Source organism: Drosophila melanogaster, chromosome 3R (genome assembly GCF_000001215.4).
Source record: "Drosophila melanogaster chromosome 3R".
Classification (NCBI taxonomy): domain Eukaryota; kingdom Metazoa; phylum Arthropoda; class Insecta; order Diptera; family Drosophilidae; genus Drosophila; species Drosophila melanogaster.
Window position 1 is genome coordinate 10,703,336 of NT_033777.3, and position 22,621 is coordinate 10,725,956.

The following is a 22,621-nucleotide window of genomic DNA, read 5'->3' on the forward strand; positions in this document are numbered from 1 at the left end:
TTTTCAGAAGCTAAAGAATGGAAACGAAATATTTTTAGTTTTTATATATTTTCATGATATTATAAATGAATTTTTTTTTATATGTAGACAGGTTGGAAATATATAAATTACACGAATACCTATTTTTGGCCCTCAAAAGTAAGGTAGTATTCTTGCACAAAATCGCAACCAACAATGCATGATTTTTGCTGACTACTTTCAAGCCGACTTTTTAGGTACTTTGTCTTTTTCCAAAGTTCCCCTTCTTCACTGTGCTAACGTCACTCACACGAGGCGACTCAAAGTAGTCCACCTTTCGTATGTTAGACACTATCTTGAAGTAATTGGCAATGATCTTGTCCACTTCTTGTCCCTCATATGCGGTGGCCAATTCCTTTTCACATCGTGAGACTACGTTCGTGAGCAGACCTCCGGACCGAAAGAACGCTATGTTGATCTCCCGTTTGACCCACTTGCAGATATGTGAATGGGTGACTGGCTCGAAAAAGTGAAAGATCTCGTAAAAGTGCTCGTAACTCTCGCCAAATTTTCGCATTTCAAGTTCACCCAACTTGGGAATGTCCAGGTGGTTTCGTCTGATGATATGATATGGGTCGTATTGCTCCGAAAAGTTTGAGAACCGAACTGCTGGCCAGTCGAGGTTCAGAAGGGTGTTGTAGAGATTCTTCGGGTGGCCAAGGATTCCATGGGACAGATCAATCAAGCGGAGCTGCGATCCGGGCACAACGTACTCCAACTCGATCTGAGCGATGTGAGGATCAGTGCCCCTATACTTACGCTTTCCTATCCACAGAATGGGCAAATCCTCCGTCACAACATGCTCCAACTCTTGGACCAGCGGAGAGATCTGGACGCGATAATTGAGGTTCTTGTTGTTTCGGCCGTAAAGAAGACTTCGCTCCGCCTCCGTGAACTCAAGGTACTCAGGGCGGACGGAAACAAAGTGCTCCGACCGGAAAAGCCGATTCATCTCCATTTCGATGACGAAATACGCTCGGCGATGCATGCATATCCAGACTATTTGGATGGATACTGCCAGAAAATGCTCATGGAAGTACTTATCGTGGATAGTTGCTGAAATGTTGGAAATCGGCTTCATGTGGTAGTACTTGGCCATAGATCCCTCGCCCTTGATAATCTCACAGTAGTTTCGGGCTAATAGCATGCGGAAGTGGCTCAGGTAAACGGAATAGGTTTTCTTCATCTCAGTGGTCTGCTCGCTCTGAATTTGGGCCATCTGGCCAGAGAGTTCATCTCTGCGAATCAGGACGAACTCCACCAGGCGTAGGTAGTACTCAAAGTACAATGTTAAGGCGTGGAGCACGGACTGCACCTGTGGCTCATGCATGAATTCAATGAACTTGTAGGTTAGAAAGTCTTTAGGCATCAAGTAGAGCACCAGATCTCGAATATCTCTTAGCACCACTGTGTCACTGGTGTTGGACTTGGCGCGTACATACTCCTGCCGGAAGATAAGCTCCTCCTCTTGGTCGATGGTACGCAGGAACTTGTACCCATTGGTGATTATATAGCGCTCTCTTGCGTTTTCCAGATCGTTGTGCGCCTGAAAGTTGAGGCAGTCCTTCTCCGAGTCCCATGACCACTTGCCGCTGTAGTACTTTGGAGCGTAGTTATCGACATGGACTCTTTTCATCGTAGTCGCGCAGATAAACCAAGATCGGGTTGTGTTTAGTGTTTTTAAAGTGTATTTAAATTGATGTGTACGTGACGAAGTTTAGTGGAATTATGCTCATGTTTAAAGGCCTAAAGTGAAGTTTTATTCCCAAGCTCCCACCTACGAAACCCATACCCTTGATCGGATGCCAATGTCTTTCGTCTTCGTGCATTTATTATAAAATAGCAATCCATAAGTGTCAGTGCTTTAAAGCTCCGATTTTCTGTATATATAATAATATGCAAAAATTGCAATTAACGTATAAAATTAGGTAGTTTTTTTTACCGCTTTGCCTTGCCTACACTAAATCGCGATGCAATACTACTACGCGTAGATGATGCATGCTCCGGATCTCTATCCTCCTTGCGTATTTTGGACATGATCTTAAAATAGTTGGAGATGATCTGATCGACCCTTTGTCCTGAAGATGTGCTTGCCAACTCCTTTTCACAACGCGAGACTACGTTCGTGAGTAGACCTCCGGACCGAAAGAAGGCTATGTTGATGTCTCGTTTGACCCACTTGCAGATCTGATGGTGTGTGACCCGCTCATGAACCTTACAGAGCTTGTAGAAATGTTCATATTTCTCTTTCATTGTACGCATCTGAAGCTCACCTATCTTGGGTATTTGCAGGTGAGGTCTCCTGATTATATGGTACGGATCGAACTTTTCCGAGAAGTTTGAGAAGCGGACAGCCGGCCAGTCGAGACTAAGAAGCGTGTTGTAGAGGCTCTTGGGATGGCCCATGATGCCGTGCGATACATCTATAAAGCTGAGCTGCGAACCGGGCACAATGTACTCCAGCTCAATCTCGGCAATGCGGATATCGTTTCCTCTGTACTTGCGTTCGCCTATCCACAAAATGGGCAAATCCTCTTCAGGAACCAGCTTTAGCTCCTGGACTAGAGGCGATTCCTGAATTCGATAATTGTAGTTCTTTTTGTTTCTGCCGTAGAGAAGACTGCGCTCCGCCTCCGTGAACTCGAGGTATTCTGGGTGGGCGGAAACAAAGTGCTCGGAGCGGAAAAGGCGATTGATCTCCATTTCGATTACGTAATACGCCCGGCGATGCATACAGATCCAGACTATTTGGATGGCCACTGCCAGAAAATGCTCATGGAAAAACTTATCGTGGATTGTTGCTGAAATGTTGGAAATCGGCTTCATGTGGTAGTACTTGGACATATTATCCTCGCCCCCGATGATGCGGCAGTAGTTTCGTGCAACAAGCATACGATACTGGCTTAAGTATACCGAAAAGGTTCGTTTCATATCGTTGGTCTGCTCGCTCTGCACCTGACCCAGGGGACCGGAAAGCTCATCCCGACGTATAAGTATAAACTCGACCAGTCGCAAATAGTGCTCAAAGTATATAATCAGGGAGTGAAGCAACAAGTGCGTATCCCGCTCGTACATGAACTCAACGAACTTGTAGGTTAGAAATTCTGAAGGCATAAGGTAGAGAACCAAGTTTCTAATATCTCCGACCACCACAACGTCACTATAGTTGCTTTTCGGTAGCACATACTCCTGTCGGAAGATGAGCTCCTCCTCCTGGTCTATTGTGCGCAGGAACCTGTAGCCATTGGTCATAATATAGCGCTCTCTTGCGTTTTCCAGATCGTTGTGCGCCTGAAAGTGGAGGCAGTCTTTCTCCGAGTCCCATGACCACTTGCCGCTATAGTACTTTGGGGCGTAGTTATCCACATGAATGCGCTTCATTGCGTTTGGCAGTAAATAATGGTATAAATTTATAAAATCGTATTTTAGTCAAAAGCAGTGAAAAATCAGTGTCGTTACATTGAGAGTTAAATATTTATGTTCCTCAAAAAGACTGAAATTTAGATGCTGCAGCGACTCCGATTATTTAAAAGACCAAATACAATAATTTCCAAGGGCGTGATTTTTCTGTCAATCTGTATTCTCAGAATTTGTATTTTCCGGTACCACGCTGATTTAGGTGACCGGTGTTTCCCGGACTGTGCTAAGCATGTTCCGCCGCACTAATGCCGATCCGGTCATACGGCAATTTATTCTGCGCACTGCAGTCCTCAATTATCTTGGCAAGAGTCTGCGAGAGCAGTATAATGAATATTGCCTTTTGAGAACCCAGCACGAAAATATTAGGCTGAAGACTGCGAGTGATCAAGAGCTTGAGGACCTGCCGACTCTTTCCGAGCTATTTGAGATGCAACAGTTGAAGACGGCTGCCACCCATCGTCTGCTGATGCGGGAGTACCAAGAATTGCTTGCCTACATGATGGACAAGAGTGATTTGTGGGACAGTCAGGAGTACTTCAAGGCCAAGTCTGCGCTTGGGGCGGCCATCCACAATCTACGGGTTTGTGCACCCACCAAACCAATGGACTAAAACCAGTCGAGAGGAACATTTGCCAGATAGAATTCCATTCAATCAGTATATATACATACATAAATAGTGAAACGATCCACGAGCGACTTAACTACTTGTAGAAGGGTATCTCCACGCGTCCGGATTTCGTGTTAACCGCCTCCCAGCAGGTGCACGCAAAGGTTGAGCGGTCCATGTGATCGGTGTATAGTTTTCCCTCCAGGTGATCCATTTCGTGCTGCGCTATCCGGGCATTCCAACCACTCAGAGCCAGTTCGCTTTGGTTTCCTAGTTGGTCAAGGCCTGTTAGCTTTACACCTTCGAAACGCTCCACTTCGGCAGAGTAACCTCGCACACTCATGCATCCTTCTGGATGCTTCAGCTTCGCGTAGTTGGTCACCGTCAGGACGGGATTGATGAAAATCTGTAAGAAGCAAACCATTGTATTATAGGGTTTGGGCTTCCGAACACAGCTAGTTAGGACCCCAGTCTCACAGTCAGTGGCAACTCGGACATTTGTCGGGCTTGGTAAACGGCCTCGGGCAGCTCCTTTCGGATCCGTCCCTTGAACTCCATTGCTATGATCCTGAGCGATACTCCAATCTGAGGAGCCGCAATGCCGACGCAGTCGAACTTCCTTAGCACCTTGACCATCCGCTCGACGATGGCCTTAATCTCGGGGCTAGCCATGTGCTCCTTGGGCACCAAAGCCGCTTGTTGCCTAAGAACAGGGTCACCAATCTGGGTGAAATGGTTGTATGGCGGCAAGTTTGTGCGCTCCGTGGTCCACAGGTGCTGGTACCACTTCCTGAACGACTGATTAGCGGGAGGACTCGTTCCAAAGGATCGACAATGTCCCAGAATCGCTTGGCATACTTTTATCCGTGGTTTCAGGTGCATTTTGTGAAATGTTTAGCCTCCTTTAATATTCCGATCAAAATCGTAGGGAATATAGTTACACAACACGGTCATACTGGCCAGCTGACCGGCTAGGGATGTGAAAGTATGTACCTATCGATATATCGGTGGAAATAGATTTGATATTTGGCGCGCTTTTAAATATATGCTAGGTGCATAAAATACTTTTTCCCCGCACACAAAGTTTATTTCGTAAACAGCGCATTCATTTCAGAAGTGTATTTTATTTTCAAACAATATACAAATATGTTGTATAAAGCGCCATAAAAAAGTGAAAAGCTCCTTGAATTAAATGCAACCAAGTTATTACTTGTGAAACCAAATGGCGGATCGACCTTCAGCTGCGTTGATTTGCTCCCAGAGGATGCAGTTGAAGGTGGAGAGATCCATCCTATCCATGTAGATAGTTCCATTAAGGTGATCCACCTCGTGCTGGGCGATCCGTGCGTTCCAGCCCTCCAGTTCCATTTCCGACGGAGTGCCCAGCTTGCCGATCCCCCGGATCCGGACCTTATCGTACCGTTCCACCTCAGCGGAATAGCCTCGCACACTCATGCAACCTTCGGGATGCTTGTTTACTTGGCTGCTGATTATCTCCAGCTCCGGATTAATGAAGACCTGCAAGCAAATGATTTATGATGAGAAATCACGGGATTGTTGCTGCACATAAGCAATATTTTTGTATGCAGAAATTTAGTTTCTCAAATTCATACGTTTATAAAACTGCATAGATTTACATATATTTTTCGAACGCGAAAAGAAAAGCTTTACTTACGGCCAAGGGCAGTATGGACATCTTACGCTCCTCGTAGATTTCCGGCTTGAATTGCTCTTGCTTTCCCTCTCGGAATTCCATAACGATAATACGCAGCGGTATTCCAACTTGGGGCGCAGCCACGCCCACGCAATCGTAGTGACGTAACACCTTTACCATGCCGTCAATAATCTGGTTGATCTCCCTACTATCGATGTCCTCGGGCGGCACCTCTTCTGCCCTTTGGCGCAGAACAGGATCCCCAATTTGGGTAAAATGACGATATGGCGGAGCGGACATGATTCTGGTCGGAAGAAGATCTCTACTGAACCGTGTCTATCGAGCAACTACTGCACAGAGCTGTCGAGGTGGACAGATTTTGATACGATAGCCTTATCTGGGGATCAGCTGATCTGCCATTTGAAACACTGGGAACGATAAGTCTACGGTTCGCATTTTAAAGCGGAAATATATACCTTAAAAATCCAATACAATTTTTTAAAAATACTAGTAATATCCTACAATATTAGTAACAACAATATTGCCAAGCTTTCAAGATTTATAAGTATTTTATTCACGAATAAATAATTTTGAAGTATTTGAAGTCTCTTGAAAACCTAATGGATGTGTACGACCTCAAATCAATCGAAATAGTATTCCTGTGGCGTTTTCTTTTGGCGCGGCGAATTGAAGCCCCCGATCCGCGAGGAGGTGATGCTAACGTTGTCCGGTTCATATGGAGATCCCTTGCGCAGCCTGGACTTCACCTTAAAGTAATTGGATATGACCTGGTCGACCTTGGTTACCGGTACCTTTTCGGCCAGTTCCTTCTCGCACCGGGATACCACGTTGGTGAGCAGCAGTCCCCCGGAGCGATAGAACTGGACGAGCTTGTCCCGCTTGAGCCACTTCTGCAGGATCTGCACGCTGTGCGGCTCGTAGATGCGATACACCTTGTAGAAATGCTCGTAGTTTTCATTCATCTTGCGCGCTTTCAAGGCGTCGATCTTGGGAATGTCCAAGTGCGGCTGGCGAATGATGTGGTACGGATCGTAGCCAAGCGAAAAGTTTGAGTAGCGAACTGTGGGCCAGTCCAGGTCTAGGATGGTGTTGTACAGATCCTTCGGATGTCCCAGTATGCCGTGTGCCACATCGATCATACGCAGCTGTGGTCCCGGCACAATGTACTCCAGCTCCATCTCGGCAATGCGCTTGTCGTTGCCTCGGTACTTTCGCTCGCCAATCCACAGGATGGGCATGTCCTCCTCCGCCACGTGCTCCAACTCCTGGACGAGCGGCGATATCTGGGTGCGATAGTTAACGATTTTATGGTTCCGACCGTACAGTAAACTGCGCTCCGCCGGCGTAAAGCTCAGATACTCCGGACGTGCCATAACAAAGTGATCGGAACGAAACAGACGGTTCATTTCCATCTCAATGACATTGTACGCACGGCGATGCATGCAGATCCAAACAATCTGGGTCATCACGGCCAGAAACTGCTCGTGGAAGACGCGGTCGCGACTGGTATCCGAAATATTGATAATCTCCTTCATATGGTAGTATTTGGCCATATCGCCCTCTCCCTTCAGAATCACACTGTAGTTGCGGGCCACCAGGAGGCGATACTGACTGAGATAGATCGAGAATGTCTTCTTCATATCGATGGTCTGATCGCTCTGGATCTGATCGGCCAATTCGTCGCGCCGCACCAGCACAAACTCCACCATACGCAGAAAGTATTCGAAATAAATGATGAGCGCATGGATCAGACGGTGAACCGCCGGGCGGTGCATGAACTCCACGAACCGGTAGGTCAGAAAATCGCTGGGCATCAGGAAGAGGACCAGGTCACGGATGTCGTTGATCACCAAGGTGTCAAAGTCATAGGTGCCCGTATCCCGCACGTAAGCCTGCCGGAAGATAAGCTCCTCCTCCTGGTCGATGATGCGCAGGAACTTATAGCCATTGGTGGTGATGTAGCGCTCCCTGGCATTCTCCAGATCGTTGTGCGGCTCGAATTCCAGGCAATCCTTTTCGGCGCTCCAGGACCACTTGCCACTATAGTACTTCGGTGTGTAGTTGTCCACATGGACTCTCTTCATGACTCAGTCTTTTTTTGAATATTTTTAATTATAATTGTGTTTTTAAAGGTTTTTTCTGTTATGTATTTCTGTATCTGTTTCTATAATTAGTGGTAAAGTGTGTACAAAGTTAACTGACAGAATTTAAAATGAATTTTGATTACAGCATTCGCAAATATGAAAATAAGCTTTCATAAAGCATGGCAAATAACTTTTAAAATGATTATAATGTATTACATACTCGAAAATATATTTGAATTTGTTTGAATTGATCGACAAGTAAATGAATTTGCTTCTTTAACGTCTTTGGTAAAATAAATACCATTTGTTAAAGGAAGCTAAGAGTGTGGTGCTTGAAGCCATAAGCTTTAATTTATAGTCAACATTTGTATAGAAACACAGAAAAAGCTTTCATGTTTTTTATTGTGGCACTTGGGGCTCCGGATTAACTTTAGCTTTAAGTTTAAATAAATTACTTGCTGTTTTCGAGCATTACAAATTAAACAATTCACTAAATTTACAACATATTTTCGACTCTTATTTTATTGCTTCTTAAAATTTTTAAATGCATTTTTTCTATTCTTAGTAACAGTGTAGTCTAGTTATATTCAAAGTAAAAATATTTTTGAAGTGTTATCATAAATGATATTTCATTTCAAAATTTAAGCTCAGATGACAGATAACTTTTTTTCATTCACACTTTTTAAAATGGCCCCTTATTATCACAGATAATTATTTAGTGAATGCCTGTTTACGCTTTTCAAGTGACACATTAAGTGGTGCTTTCAAACTAAATGAAAAACAACTTGGTCTTCTAGATAGAAATTAATGTTTAGTTCTTTCATCTTAATGAACTTAACTCGTTGCAAACGGATGATAGAAGGGGCTCAACAAAGGAGAAAAGAAAAGGAACCATAGTTATTTGCACCATTGTTTTCTTTGACATGTTGTCAACAATTCCAGGACTTGTTAAAACGCCGCTGAGCACTTAACGCTTGAAAGGCTCACATAAAAATAGGTGGACCATCTGCCTTTTAGCTTGAATATTTTCTATGTCCGGAAATTTTTTTATTTTCTGTACATTGGAAATAATAGTTCTAGAAGTTCCTGGTACAATTCACACAGTCCTTATGAATGTAGAACTGGTTTGAAATTACTTGGAAAAGGACAAGGACAATTCCCAGCTGCTTCTTGTTCTTCGGAAAGGGCTTAATATGGACAAAAAAAAAATATGTTGGACGTAGTTAAAGAAAACCTTAAGAGGGAAACGAAAACTGAAAAAATCATAATGAAGAAGTGAAAATACAATGAGTTTCGCTATTCCTTTGAGAAAAAATTCATTACATAGGAAATTTATATATTAATTATAGCTATGATGTCATTCATATTGCATCATCATTTGTTTAAAAGTAATTTATTGTCTATTAATTATGTAAAAATTTAAAGGGGCGGATTCCTATGCACCTTACTCCCGTTCTTATACAGTAATTTCGAAGGATAACTGCTTAAACAAACGTTTGCGATTAACATGCGTTAAGTACACAATTTCAGTTACATATGCATAAATAAGCATTTAAATGCGCCATGCCCCCCATGCGTAAATAATTTAATTGCATGCGAGTCGTCTCGAGTGTTGGCATACAAAATAAATTGCAATTAATACTCGATACGAAATCAACAGCCAGAACAGGTGCTAAAAGTTGCCTTTAATCATATTGTTAAATGTGGAAGCCCGTGTCGTGGCACATCACGTATACGCAATGTGGTGCAGAAGGCAACAGCATTTAAGCCAGAAAGTCACGAAAAGGGAAGGGAAGAACAGGAGAGGCGTGAAAATCTGAAAGAGCTGGAAAACCGGCAATAGCAACAGCTACAGAAACTCATCCAGATGTAACTCCCTGCTTTGTCGCCTGAAATCGTGCTTTGTCCTTCGCTCCGTTCATCTGGCTTCTTGAATGGCTCAGTCGGCGGCATTTATGGAAGTCTTGGTTTTTGCCTCGGCCTTAGGCAGCTCCTACCATCGTTGCTAAATATTTATTAGCCCTCTGATTTATTTGTTCAATTGCATGTCGCACGGTTGGAGGGCCACGGTATGATTTTGATGTAGGTACGTGCCACATAAGGCATATTTAATGTCTTCCCCCACCGAATGGTGTTTTAAATTTAAAATTTTTGCCGTAGGTAAGTGCTTTACAGGGCTTAAACATTCGTTTCTATATTTACCGCAAATGTCCTGCTTTATTTAGAAATACGATTTTAAATAATTAACCCTCTTTGAGCACACTTGCCCGGCTCACATGTCTCTAATAATTTCCTTCCCATGAATACTTAATACGTAGCCCTATTATTAACTTTCAAGGCTAAAGATTTGACAAATGTAAGCTGACACCCCTGATTAGATAGGGGGAATGCTTAGTGCTTATTAATAGAATGCAAGTATCTATTAAGTATTATTGTTGCTCAAATGCACAAGGATCTGCCAGTTCAATCAATCAAACAGACATTATTGATGGCACTTCATATTTCGAGCCATTGTCATGACAACCTCAGATGGACGTTTTAATTGGTTGGATAAGTAAATTACATTTACATTTTACATCAATTTTCTGCGGCATTAACAAGGTTGGTTTTTCAATGAAAGCATAAATAAAACATAAATTAATAGATCGAAATGGGAAATGTACGTATTGATACTAATTTATATAGCTGTCACATATGTATTCTTAAATGTATTTGCCTAAGGATAAATTCAATTCTTCCGCTTCAATAAATCTGTTGTACAGTTCACAGCTAAATTCAACTCATTCGAGCGTCAATAAAATCCGATTGTCCTTCTAATTGGATTTACTATGACTTCCTTACGGCACTTTGCCGTAATTTGCCATTTGTTCGTGTTGTGGTTTTCCTGGCTATTGGCACTGTCAGTTTAAATCTCTTAAAAGTTATTGTTGCTCTGAGTGGCAGGCCGATTGATAGGCATTTGTAGGATTTTTAATGCCAAAGCTTATTATGACAGCAAACTGGGGTAATAATATCGAGAATGCCCAAATTTCCTGATGCTGACATTTGTGTAAGCACGGTTTTAGATAAATACGCATATTGTCATCGATTATTGAGGATTAGAGAGCAGGCGAACAAAGCGCGATAATCTCTGACTCAATAACATATTCTAAAGAAAGCTAGGTAATAAGACACCACTTGGTTTCCTCTCCTCCAGGCAAGTTTTTTGCCCGACTCATGTTTATTTAATTCCTGACTTTGTTGTTTGGCTTTAGGCTGTGTTTGCCAATGTTTCTGCACGTGCTGGCTTTTCAGCGGCAGAGTCTAATTAAAATTCAGTAAAAGCCTCAGCCACAAAATGGCCCAAAAAGTTGGCCCTCAGCGCACACAGTTCGCCAGAGCTGAATACATATGTAAACACATCATCAGGTGCAAGGTGGGCCATCTTAATGAGTCTAGTGACAACGCAGCACGTGTCATTGATTAGCACTTCAGTTCTGGCCAGCATAATTCCCATTTAATATGCATGAGTATGCATATACTGCGCAGTGGTTTCATTAACAGAATTATACATCCAATCGATTCGTTATTCCATCACATATCAACACTAAAAAGTATCAATCATTTAACTGTATTAGTTTCAGTAGAAAAATTCCAATCGTTTATTTCAGTAGATCTAAATTGTAACATAACACTTTTTGCCCACAGTACACCCACCGCCTTGTTAATCAAATATATTCATATTTAATATACATGTTCATAGCACCCAGCAGGTTCCCACAACGGGGGTGGTGGTATCAACGCGCAGAAAGATGAGCAGGCCAAATCCCACGCCACGTTCATCGACGGGTCTACGCAAACCGACTGGTCAAAGATCAACACCTCCACCCAGGCCACCACCTCATGTTCCCGCTCCTGCTCCACCACCGCATGAGCCTGCGAAACCATATGGAGAATCCCCGGGCCTGCTGAGCCCGGTCGCATCGTCGGGTCCTTTGCGCCAACGCTCTTCTGTGCACCTGAGGAAGAAACACCTCGGTTGGGTCTACTTGATCCACGCGGTTCTATCGGCAAGTGCAGTAATTCAGCTTGTGGTCCTGCGGCTCTGCAATAAGGACTTCGGGGAGCTAATTAGCCCATCGGTGCCCAGCTTCGTGTGGCTGCTCCTGGCCGTGGGATGTGTGCTGATCATGGCCTACGTGTACCTGGCCAACCAGTGTCCGTGCAATGGTCTGCTGGCCATTGTCATCGTGGAGGTGATAGTGATATTTGTGAATTGCCACCGGTGGGCTCGTCTATCGATGCTCTGGATGACTGGTGTCCTGTCACTCGTGCTGGCCCTGAACGTCATGCTCTACTTGATGGGCGTCTATCTGCCGCTGAAAATACTGCCCGGTAGCATCTTCATGATCGTCCTCACATTCTGTTGCATAGCGATTGTCGTTTCGATCTACTTGATTGTGTATCTAAACGGCAATCGCTATATAATGCGATACGTCTCGATGGTCAGTCTGATCTACGTGGCTAGTCTCATCCTCTTCACCATCACCGTTATCCACCAGCGAAGATTCGAGCATACGGATCGCACCGAATATGTCCTGCAGGCCACCGTTCTGGCCATGCTGTTCGTCTATATGATTCACCCACTCTCAACTATGGTGCGATTTGGGCAGTTTTTGGTGGACCATGTATAATATAAAATTGTTGGAAGTGTATCATCATCTCTAATATAGTCTTAAGAAATGTAATATTGCCCAAATTCCTATATATACATATATATTGTAGCTTATTAGGTGGCTTTATTATTGTTAGTTTTAACTGGTTAACTAATAGCAGCAGGCTTATACAGTTCCGTCATGCTTTTATAGTTCCGTAATTTTTTACAAATTTATTCTTATTTGCTGACGTGTGCAGTTGTTTTGACCAACATTGGCAAGCCTTTAGGCCGCCGGGTTCAGTTCGGAATCCGGTTATCGAACTCTCATCCAGAAGGATGTTTGCATGTGTATTCATGAAGTGTGTATGGGTGTAGTTGCTCTTAGCGACAAGATCCTTTTTGTGGCCATTTCGTGTTTTATCTAAGTCCTTCTAGCCGATTACACAGACAGCCGGACAAAGGGAAACGGAAAGGACCCGCGGCAGAAATGAAAATAAATAATACCCGGGCCCAGCCATATTTTTATGAATTTTTCCATCTTAGCCCTTTGCAGTGCAAGGATATTTTTGGATTTGCCTTCGTTTGTTCACTTCAATAATTCTGAAATCATCCATATCCTCTCCTAGGGCCACTCAAAGTTGTATTTTCAGTTTGGGTTCAACTTATGTTAATTTTATAAATTCCATTTCCGTTGAATCGCTTTTAACTCTTTAAAAATAGTTTTCCACCAGCAGTGGCAGCAGCAGCAGGATAATGGCCTCCAGAGGGGCTATTTTCACAGACGAGAGTTTTAGTTGTTTACTGAACCACAAGTTGGACATTAAAATGCAGTCCAAGGGCAATGTTTTTTTTTGCCGGTTGTGGATGTAAAACAGTGCGGGCTTCTGTGAGTCCAAAACATGCATAGTATTTGTATAAAAGGTCTCGAAATTGTTTTGAAATAAAATGCTGTTTGTCTGCGACTGGTTTTTCATTGCCAGTGTTTAAATTTAATGCATAAAGTTAGTTAAATTTAAAATGTGGTTTAAGTGTATAATACTCTTAAGGGTTAAAATTCCTTGGTTTATATTCACCAATTAATTAAACAAAAACATCGTCCTTTTATGGTAAGCTTATTATTCATTATAAGTCATGAAAATAGATTGCCCAAGGTGGACATAAAAAGTTAGGTCAATGATTAACTTGACATCAACATGGTCGTTATAATCATCAAAGCAATGTGCTCCATGAGCTCAAATTAATCATTCAGCTGCAATGAATTCTTTGTCTCGAACCTTTGTTCTGCACATGTGACATCTGTGAAATTCCGTACATTTCGGTTCAAAAACCCATTTTCTCCGCTCCATTATGCAAAAAGTTTTTTTTTGCGGCTGTTCCTTGTGTCTCCGAATAACGAGAAGCGAATCAGCCGAGACATCAAATTAATTCATAAAATTGTCCATTTGTCCAACATATTGTGGCCAAGATGCCGGACGGATTTGGTCGGAATCTACGGCAATTAGTTTCACAAGTGCCGGACTCAACCATAGGGACCGTGTCAACCAGTGATGCGAACAGGTAATTTATAAAACATGCTAAAAGAACATGGTTATTGAGGACAGCCTCACTTTTATCCCACACATCGAAGCCAAAAGTCAAAAAATTATTTAAAAATCTTTAATATAACTTCATCCTGAAAAAAAAAATTTCCACACTAGTAGTGTTATGTTATGTTGCCAGATCCTCTGCTGCAGGATTTTTTTTCCCTATGACAACGCTTAGGATTCACCGCTAGAATGCCATGAAATCAACATTGCGATATAATAAGCCAACGGCAGGAAGATGAAGTATGGGTGCACAACTTGGATCCCAAGAGGCGGATGCCATAAAACGTGGAACACGTCAATAGTTTCCAGATGTCTGGCGAGGGCAGGACTTCGAGGAGGGGTGTTGTGCTCATGTCAAGTTATGGGTCTGGATGAATTGAAGAAAGTTGCCAACTATTCGACAAACGTCGGAACAGAATTCCTTGAGAAAGACGCAGTAGCTGATAGATGAAAGTTGAAAGCCACTTTCTCCCTGGGGGGCTTTAACTCCGCAGAGAAACTACTTTGACTTCAAAAAGTGTATCTTTAAATCATTTACATAAGTTATGGCAAGCTCCATAGTAAAATGTTTGCTTAATATTTTTAAAGAAAGTAGGCACACACCATATGAATCGCTTGGGGCTTGCTGTACCCACAAGTTCTTGGTGATAATTTCATTAAATTTGCGGAATGTTATCAATACGAACTAAATTCCGCCCTCTTGAGCAACGCAAACTCTGTTAATATATATCAAAACTTTGTTCAATCTAAATTTAGATGGCAGCGAACATCATTTGAGCAGTACAATTAAAACTTTAACGATTATATGTTTGTCTTGCCAAATTGATGCGCGCCAAACTTTTCAAATACCAAAATGCCTTGGCCTTTACGCCCTCCTTGTGGCATCCTCGTTCCTTGGGAATTTGTAGGCTTGTAGACGGATTCCCAACATGAATATCAATATTGACTTCAACTTTCTTTACTGTGCGAATGCCGTAGGCGACTTCTGGGTCTCCAGTTTAGGCCATTTAATTGCCAGACTCTTGAGCCGAGTGAGGCACTTCGAGGAACCTCCATTTGGGCTGGCTTCACTTCTGATAAATGAGCTTAATCAGCTAAAGGCAGGCACTTCCACTTGGCAGGTGAGATTTGCTGAGGCTTGGCGACAAGTCCCGATACAGGGTTTGATAAATTAAAACACTCCTGGCAGTCGAGAGGCTTAAATAAGGCCAGGCCAGAGACATATTGCCATTTTATTTGTTTAACTTCGGGAGGTATTGTTAAATAAAAACTGAGTTGCTGCCAGGGGCAAATATGTTCATCATTGACGTCAGAGTCGGTGGGTTGAGGTTAATCAGATTTAATCCTGTTGTGAATGCCGCTCAGCTTAATGCTGCCAAAGCTACGCTTATTTATTTCATAGTGAAATGTGATATGACTAAACTGTGTGCCATATGGCAAAAATTTGATTGAACTTTATAACTTTAAGTACACATTTTAAAGCATGGTTTTTAGTTAAAAATGTAATAAGTGTTGTAATAGCTCAACATTATGTTTCTATAAAATGTGCAATATGCACTTATAGTCCAATTAGCAAACTTTATGTTCAAGAGCACTTGGAATTTTCCACGCCTTTTCCCCCTTACCAGCTATCATGTCAATGGGTTCCCCATGAAGTATGCAACAAGTTCTGCGAATGGGCTCAGTGAACTTTGCCCCTTGACTTGACTTTGACCCTTGGTTTTTCACGACCGCTGTCATGGACAGCTTAACTCAACTATTTGTGTAGTGGTCGCCAGTTCGCCCAGCTGACCAAATATAACTTAATGGCTTGACATCATCTAGCGGAAATTAGTTTTAGCCAGAGCGAAACCACAATTTGTGCAACAGCCGCTGCCGTTTTGGGGAGTTGGCCAAATGAAGCCCTAATTTGACAGCCAGCCAGAATGGAGAAAGTGAAATAAACTTGCCCGATGAGATTTAATTAAGCACCGACGGACGGGGATTCCTTGTTTGTGTATGGGATTGCGGTGCGCCGACATGTGGGTCCGATCCGGATCTCGGCACCCTGATCCATTTCGCTCGTTTCGAAACGACCTTGTTGACATTTGGGAGATGACAGCTTTATTTAGCCTTCTCCGGATACCTCGAATATGCTATGCTGTTGTGGCTTAATTGATGGCCGGATAGATGGCACGCGTGCACGTAGTGCCATTTCAGGGATGTCGATCCGGTCTCTTGTAGGCCAACTTAAAATTTGGTATAGTTTCACTGCCGGCAAAGGTAAAAATTTAATGCAATTTGTGGTCCTTTTGATGTTAGGTTGATAAAATATTAAAAATTTTAAATATATGTGTTTTTTATATACTCTTTGTTGAGTAAACAATAACATTCTTAATAGGGACGAAATATTTAATTCAGACTTTTCATTATGCACACCACTGATGCACACATCGTTCTGAAAGTCATTAAAAGGACATGACGGGCAGGCTCCCATTTCTGAATTGTTCGTTTGCTAATTTACAAACACATGCATATCAATTGAGTGAGTGCGCATTGCGGGTGTTGGTGTCCATTGGACTCTATTCAAGCCTCAATTGCAGAATAATAAGTGGGAAATACATGCACAAGTAACATTGTCACCCACATAAATGTTATATTCACACGAATTAAGGACCTGTTCGAGATTCGCCCACTAACGGTCCTCGGCGGGCGGTCCATTGAGTTTATATTTACGTGCCTTATGCGTTCTCGATGGGTGGCAGCATATTAATTTTGTTTATTTTATCTTAACTTCGGAACGTTGGTAACCGCCCCTATTTATGGTCATAACGGACGAACCTGTCCCGCCGACTGCACCGCCTAATGTTCCGCAGTCTGTCCCGCCGACTGTGCGGAAAACCGAAGTTAAAATATGTATCTACCTTTTGTGCTTAATAATCAAGGCCTTATTTTACTATTCACTATTTTCCTATTTATTGCCACAGGAATTTTGATCATGAACAAAAGTTCATGACCTGGGTGAAGCTGTCGTCTGGAACATGAACAAAAAAGCGCGATGCTCGACATTGTGAGATGAAATATTTATTTTTGGAAATTCCGCCATGTCTCGTGAATCTCAAAGCATTCTTCTCATCAAGGCACTGACAAGGTGTATTGACTGCAGTTCTGGGAATTTTTAGGGCTTGAAATCAGTTTTTGGCTCTGAAGTTCCATTGTCAATCAAATTTCACATCAGTCGAGGATAAGCTGATTAATTGTTAAGCATTTGAATGCCTCTAAGATGACAGCTGATTCGCCGGTGACAAATCGCATAAGAGGCTGCTTTATAAGCATCTACGAAATATATCAAAAGTCGTTACATACTTTTCTTCTGGCCCACGTGACGTATGCGCAATGTGCAACTGTCTGTTTAATGATGCGCCAGCTTAATCCTGACTCACACAAACACACACGCACGCTTGAAACACATACAGAGGCACTGGGGAGGGGACATCGCAATGTCAGCAGCTGTCAGACTCGTTTTGAAGTTTTATATTTCATCAAATTCAGCCACATGGCGCTTCTGTATGAGGGTTTTCCAACTCCTCAGCCATGCAAAGATTATCAAGTTGTCAGACCCAGGAACATACATTCTCATTGTCTGACTGCGAGTTAATCAAAAGATTTGGCAACTAGGAACAAAATTTAATTAAATACTCTCTACTTAATAAAAAGACCATCACGGTTGGCCAATTGAAAAGTGTTGACACTCACTAACATAAATCTAATTTCAGAAGAATACAACAATTTAAGGCTTTCAAAAATACACGAAGAGTTAGTTAATACAACTCTAAAATAATCCCTCTTAATTCCCCCTTTAATATTAGAAATAAAACTTTTTATAGCTCATAAAATGCAAGTTTTTCTAGATCCTTTGGAGATGGGCTTAATATAAATTACAGGGTAACTAAATAGAAAATCAGCCTAAAATATATCTCTAAGGACGAAAAAAGGAGCAAAGAATGAGAAGGGAAAGCAGCAACTGCTGAACATTTTATCTCTTCGTCTTTGTCGTCTTCAGTTCGCTTTGCTTTGCGCGAATTTCGCGCTTGTTAAACATTTTACTCGCTTGGCTGCAACTGTCGGCAACAATGCAATGTCCGTCTGACAGCCACGCCCACGCAGCCGCCTACAAAAAGAACTAAGACCCTCAAGCAAACCCGATTTGATAAGGACCGGGAATAGTCCATAAATTTCCATTGGCCATGACTGGGGGAAAAACGAAGTCGGAAATCATAAATGAAATTGTTTGCTGCAATTAGCAAATTCTTAGAAAAGTATCCAAAGTTATGATTAAATCAGATAGCTCATTCAATTGTGTTAACTAACCATATTTATATGTATAATTTAAGCCTTAAATTTTGACTGGAAAATGTATCACAACATTTGGTAGCCGAAACCATAACTATTTTTTTTTTCAGTGCTAACAGCGCCAAAGACAAAGTTTCCTTACTATTACTATTGTGGTTGGAGGTCCATTTAGTTCTGAGGTGGTGTTTGGCTTATTTGTTGCCAACCTCAACCACTTTATGATTAATTGCTGATACCAGGTTCGCTCAAAACACAACTGTCAGAGTTTCAAAAAGCAAGCGACCTTAAAAACACATAGAATACCTGGTTCCGAAAGTAAGTCCAGCCATGGATGTCAACCCATACGGAATAATCAAGTGTAAACAAAACGTGCAGAATTTCGGAAAAGGCGAGAACGGGATTTTATGCTGCATCTGCAACTTTCCCCTCGAGACTCTAGCGTCGCACGCAATCCCAGCGAGCATCCTCATCGCCATCGAGATGGAATAGGATGGGACTTGGGTTGGGATGCGATGAGATGCGTCAGGCATGTGTGTCCGTGTTGATGACGTGCCAACTTGTGTCAGGAAAAACTGAAAATGAATAACTGCTAACAGCGCTCGGTGTTTGTTTACCCTTTTGCTTTTGACTGCACCGGACGCAGGACAGGATCTCCGATGGGAGCTCTGCTCCGGAGTGGAAAGTCGTGTGTAAATATTAATGAAATAATTTAGATTCTACTTGTTTTCTTGTTTGTATCAAACCACGTTCTAACAGAATTACTCGTAAAACGTAAAACAGACGCAAGGTTTTTAACGAATATTAAATGTCATCTTATTTAAATAAAACAGTGCAATACGAAAAGAAATACAACATTTTCCAGATTCACCAAGAGGAGTAATCTTTTTTCTAGGTTACAAAAAATAGCAAAACTGTTTGAGTGGGGCAAAGTGACAGTCCTTTAAAGAATCAATAAATGTTCTTTTGTACATTTTAGATATCTGAAACTAAAAATGAACATTCAAGTGAGCACGTGTCGCTGATTAGACGCAAAGGCCAAGAAAATTGGCTGTCGACCTGCGGACATGGAAAATATTACACAAATCAGGGGAAGCAAACAAGCCAATTCAGCAGACGGACCGAGTCGGAGGCCACCTGACCGATGTCCAAACATTTGCACAATCACTTGACTTGGGACATCGGACCTGACCACCTTTTTCCAGTCAATTGCCTTTTGAACAGCGGTTTCCCTTCTCATTATTTATTTATATGCGAACATGGGTGCCGACTTGCTTAAATGTCAAGGCGATATTCGCGTGGACATATTCTTTTTTATTTTTATTTTTGCAAGGAGTGTTCTGAAAACATATGCTTAGAGCGTGAACTAAATTATTTAATAAGCCATACAACCAAACTATTGTGGGTAATAATGTTTGAGTCGGGTATACCATACTATAAGGTAGGGGGAAAACAAATATGCATGGAAATGATTTATTTCTTTAATTCAATTAATCTGTGCTTTCGGCGAGTGTCTGAAAAGAAAACTGATAAGACCTCGTCGGGGCCAGATTTTTCTGTCACGGTAAAGGACGAGAGTTTTTCCGCTGCCACAGGATATGCATGCATCATGCTACGTTTGATTTACGGCCTGCAGATGATGAAGTATACGCACCGTTGTTCGAAACACGCAATGATGCGAATTCGGACTGAATTTAATTGTTGATCCGAACGACTTTAAGGCGTCGTGCCAAGTGAAAATAATTATCTCTAAGACTCTAGTTTGCATAATTCCGTTTATTTATTCTATTTTTCCATTACCCAAAGACGAGGTCAGAGGTCAAGGCAAAGTACGCTTTGATTTGCGCAAAATGCGTTTAAATGCTGAATCGCCGAGCAATTACAAACATGCGCCACATCACCCAGATTGAAAGGACGGCGTGGAAATTCCTTTTCTATTTGCCATTCCGACGTGATCTACGGCGGAGGAAAGTCGTGACTGGGAAACGATAACGGGTGGACAGAAGCCATGCTCTAATTTTCGCAGAATTTACGGAGGAAACACCCCAGAGCTGCTGTCAAATCGACGCAGGACATTAAACAAATAGGAAAATTTGCTCACCCCTTGTTTAACTAACTGTGCAAATGATGGCAACCGTTATGGAATCTCAATTAGGAAGTGTCACTGCAACACGCTTTTCCATGAAGCTTTTCCTGGAACTTCAGAAAATGTCGCCTTTAATTACACTTCAAGTGCATAGCACATAAGAAGTTGAAATGTTATATTTTTCCATAACTATACCATCAGTTTTGTTTTCGCTTTGTCGACTCGTTGCTCGTCAACTTATGCAAATTTCACAGTAAGATCTCTATCTATTTATGCAAATATTAAACTCAACGGCAAACAAGTGATACGGAATTTATGCAAAAGCGAATTAACCAGAATATGAATTCGAGTAAAAAGAAAAAATGAAATTGAATTGGAATCCTTTACGCAGGAAATGGCACAGAGGCAATAATTTTTGTCTTGAAGTTCAGTAATGTGGAAATAATTAAATTTATATTGTTGTGCCGCCGTAAATAGACATTATAATCTTTATTTATATTAATCAGGGGTAAAATTACTCACACAATTGAAGAAATGAAAAACGATTCCTTCTCTGTCAATTGCTCTCGTCTAAGCCACAAGCTGGTTTGAATATATGAAATCAAATCAATTTCCCTTTAGCTCACGCACGTATCAAGTTCTTTTTTCGACCTAACTAGGCACATTTTTAACCTTCTACCACTCAGTCTCACTTTTTGTGGGCTGAAATTTCTCAATTTCATAAGCAAATATACATTTACAATTTATTCTTCATTAACAAGCTCCAAAAATAAGTACATCAAAGAAATCACAGAATCCCGGAACTTTGATTTTTTTTTTTGGGCTATCTTCTCGTTTTGGTTGCCATCTCGTATTTTGCATTTAAATGCCGACATCGTTGGCGTCAACAGCAGTTTATATTTTTGGTTCACTCTTGTTATTATTTGATACGAAGTGTACTCCTCAACGCCTTTATTTGCAAGTATAAACTTTACGGTCGTGAAGCCTGAAATGTTTGCTATTATTCTGCTGAGCCAAATATAAAACCCTCCGTCGGTATATCCTGTTGAAATCCAGAAAAAGCTCTGACTTTATTTTTGGTATAGCTGTGGATTAAATTCCCCTTTTAGCCACAATCTGATTTAGGTCCTGTTTTGTTAGACGATTCCTAGAAATACCATAGTTCAAGTGTCGTCGACAACTGTCGGGTCTAATTAAAATGCAAACTTTTTGGTCGAAAGTTCGGCCATGTGAGAAGTGCTTTTGGGACAACTGAAGGCTTAATTAACTGACGATTTGTGTTTTATGGCCTGTGACTTTGACCAAGTTTTGTTATCCGCCACTAAAAGTTGGCCACAGTGCCTCTGGTTGTTGCTCGGTGGTCATTTATCTTCGGTATACATTTTGGCTTCTCTGACAGACAGCCGCATTAAAGGCAGGAACTTGGCCAAAAGAAAAAGGGCTCATTTGGGCCCATTCAGCTAGACATTGACCAGTCCATTTGGCCATGTCAGTTTATCTGTGTTTGCCCCATCGATCTGGTCATTACATTTGAAGTGTTATGGCTTGGACATCAGCACGTAACATGGGTTCTTTTTGGCCAACTTCGACTTCGGATATGGTTATCTGCCTATCTGGCTTCAATGGAGTGGAAGCAAACTGGAAAAAATGGCTCAGCAAATTCAATTAAAGAGTGCGTCTAGGAAAGTTTAATTACCATGTTTAAAGAGAGAAATTTTTTCTCTCTTTTTCTTCAAAGTTACTCTTGCTACTTCAGAACTCAATATCTCGTCTTTTTTTGGCTAATTAAATTTGCAAAAGCTCCTGCTCGGACAACAGTATCCTTTTAGTTTTGAGAGTCCTGGCTCACACTCAATGACCTCTTGGCCGTTCTACTAATTAGTCTAGAAAATGTTTGTTATTTTAAGCTCCTCAGCCAGCTGACCCCTGTTTATATATTTAGGAGGGTCTTAGGAGTGGAATTTATTTGCCTTTCGTGTTTTGAAGTGCAACAAGTGCTGTTTCGACCTGAAAAATTTAGCCTGAGGCGATGAGAAAACCCCACATTTTGTTGGCATTAGTGGGTGACTGCGAAAGGTCCCTCAGGTCACTTAATACTTTCACGCTTCTCTTTTGCAACTATTTTCCATGGCTTTTTCCTTAAGTCCCAGTGAAAAGCAGGAAAAGGAGAGCACGTTAAT

The 22,621-nt window shown here is 41.8% G+C and overlaps 7 protein-coding genes across 8 annotated transcripts; 2 read left to right on the forward strand and 5 right to left on the reverse strand.

The window, feature by feature from the left end:
* Nucleotides 1-36: 36 nt before the first annotated feature.
* On the reverse strand, nt 37-1,740 carry CG31391 (uncharacterized protein). Its single transcript, NM_169352.3, has one exon. The coding sequence runs from the start codon at nt 1,652-1,654 to the stop codon at nt 212-214; it is 1,443 nt and encodes a 480-aa protein (NP_731491.2). The 5' UTR covers nt 1,655-1,740; the 3' UTR covers nt 37-211.
* A 94-nt stretch (nt 1,741-1,834) lies between these two features.
* CG31467 (uncharacterized protein) lies at nt 1,835-3,528 on the reverse strand. Its single transcript, NM_169353.3, has one exon. The coding sequence runs from the start codon at nt 3,397-3,399 to the stop codon at nt 1,957-1,959; it is 1,443 nt and encodes a 480-aa protein (NP_731492.1). The 5' UTR covers nt 3,400-3,528; the 3' UTR covers nt 1,835-1,956.
* A 110-nt stretch (nt 3,529-3,638) lies between these two features.
* CG14684 (uncharacterized protein) lies at nt 3,639-4,125 on the forward strand. The gene has a single exon (NM_141750.2). It carries the CDS (start codon nt 3,668-3,670, stop codon nt 4,046-4,048), a length of 381 nt encoding a protein of 126 aa, NP_650007.1. The 5' UTR covers nt 3,639-3,667; the 3' UTR covers nt 4,049-4,125.
* On the reverse strand, nt 4,063-5,005 carry CG31278 (uncharacterized protein). Of its 2 annotated transcripts, none has more exons than NM_169354.3 (2): nt 4,523-5,005; nt 4,063-4,451 (listed from the first exon to the last, which is right to left on the reverse strand). In NM_169354.3, exons 1-2 carry the CDS (start codon nt 4,925-4,927, stop codon nt 4,140-4,142), a joined length of 717 nt encoding a protein of 238 aa, NP_731494.1. In that variant the 5' UTR covers nt 4,928-5,005; the 3' UTR covers nt 4,063-4,139. The 2 variants fall into 2 exon arrangements, with proteins under 2 accessions (NP_731494.1, NP_001287273.1); NM_001300344.1 differs by having other exon boundaries at nt 4,512-5,005.
* A 146-nt stretch (nt 5,006-5,151) lies between these two features.
* Nucleotides 5,152-6,029, reverse strand: CG31373 (uncharacterized protein). Its single transcript, NM_169355.3, has 2 exons — nt 5,721-6,029; nt 5,152-5,563 (listed from the first exon to the last, which is right to left on the reverse strand). The coding sequence occupies exons 1-2, from the start codon at nt 5,997-5,999 to the stop codon at nt 5,252-5,254; spliced, it is 591 nt and encodes a 196-aa protein (NP_731495.1). The 5' UTR covers nt 6,000-6,029; the 3' UTR covers nt 5,152-5,251.
* Nucleotides 6,030-6,252: 223 nt separating this feature from the next.
* CG14689 (uncharacterized protein) lies at nt 6,253-7,913 on the reverse strand. The gene has a single exon (NM_141752.3). The coding sequence runs from the start codon at nt 7,802-7,804 to the stop codon at nt 6,341-6,343; it is 1,464 nt and encodes a 487-aa protein (NP_650009.1). The 5' UTR covers nt 7,805-7,913; the 3' UTR covers nt 6,253-6,340.
* A 3,549-nt stretch (nt 7,914-11,462) lies between these two features.
* Nucleotides 11,463-12,566, forward strand: CG4073 (uncharacterized protein). Its single transcript, NM_141753.3, has one exon. The coding sequence runs from the start codon at nt 11,596-11,598 to the stop codon at nt 12,475-12,477; it is 882 nt and encodes a 293-aa protein (NP_650010.1). The 5' UTR covers nt 11,463-11,595; the 3' UTR covers nt 12,478-12,566.
* Nucleotides 12,567-22,621: the final 10,055 nt, after the last annotated feature.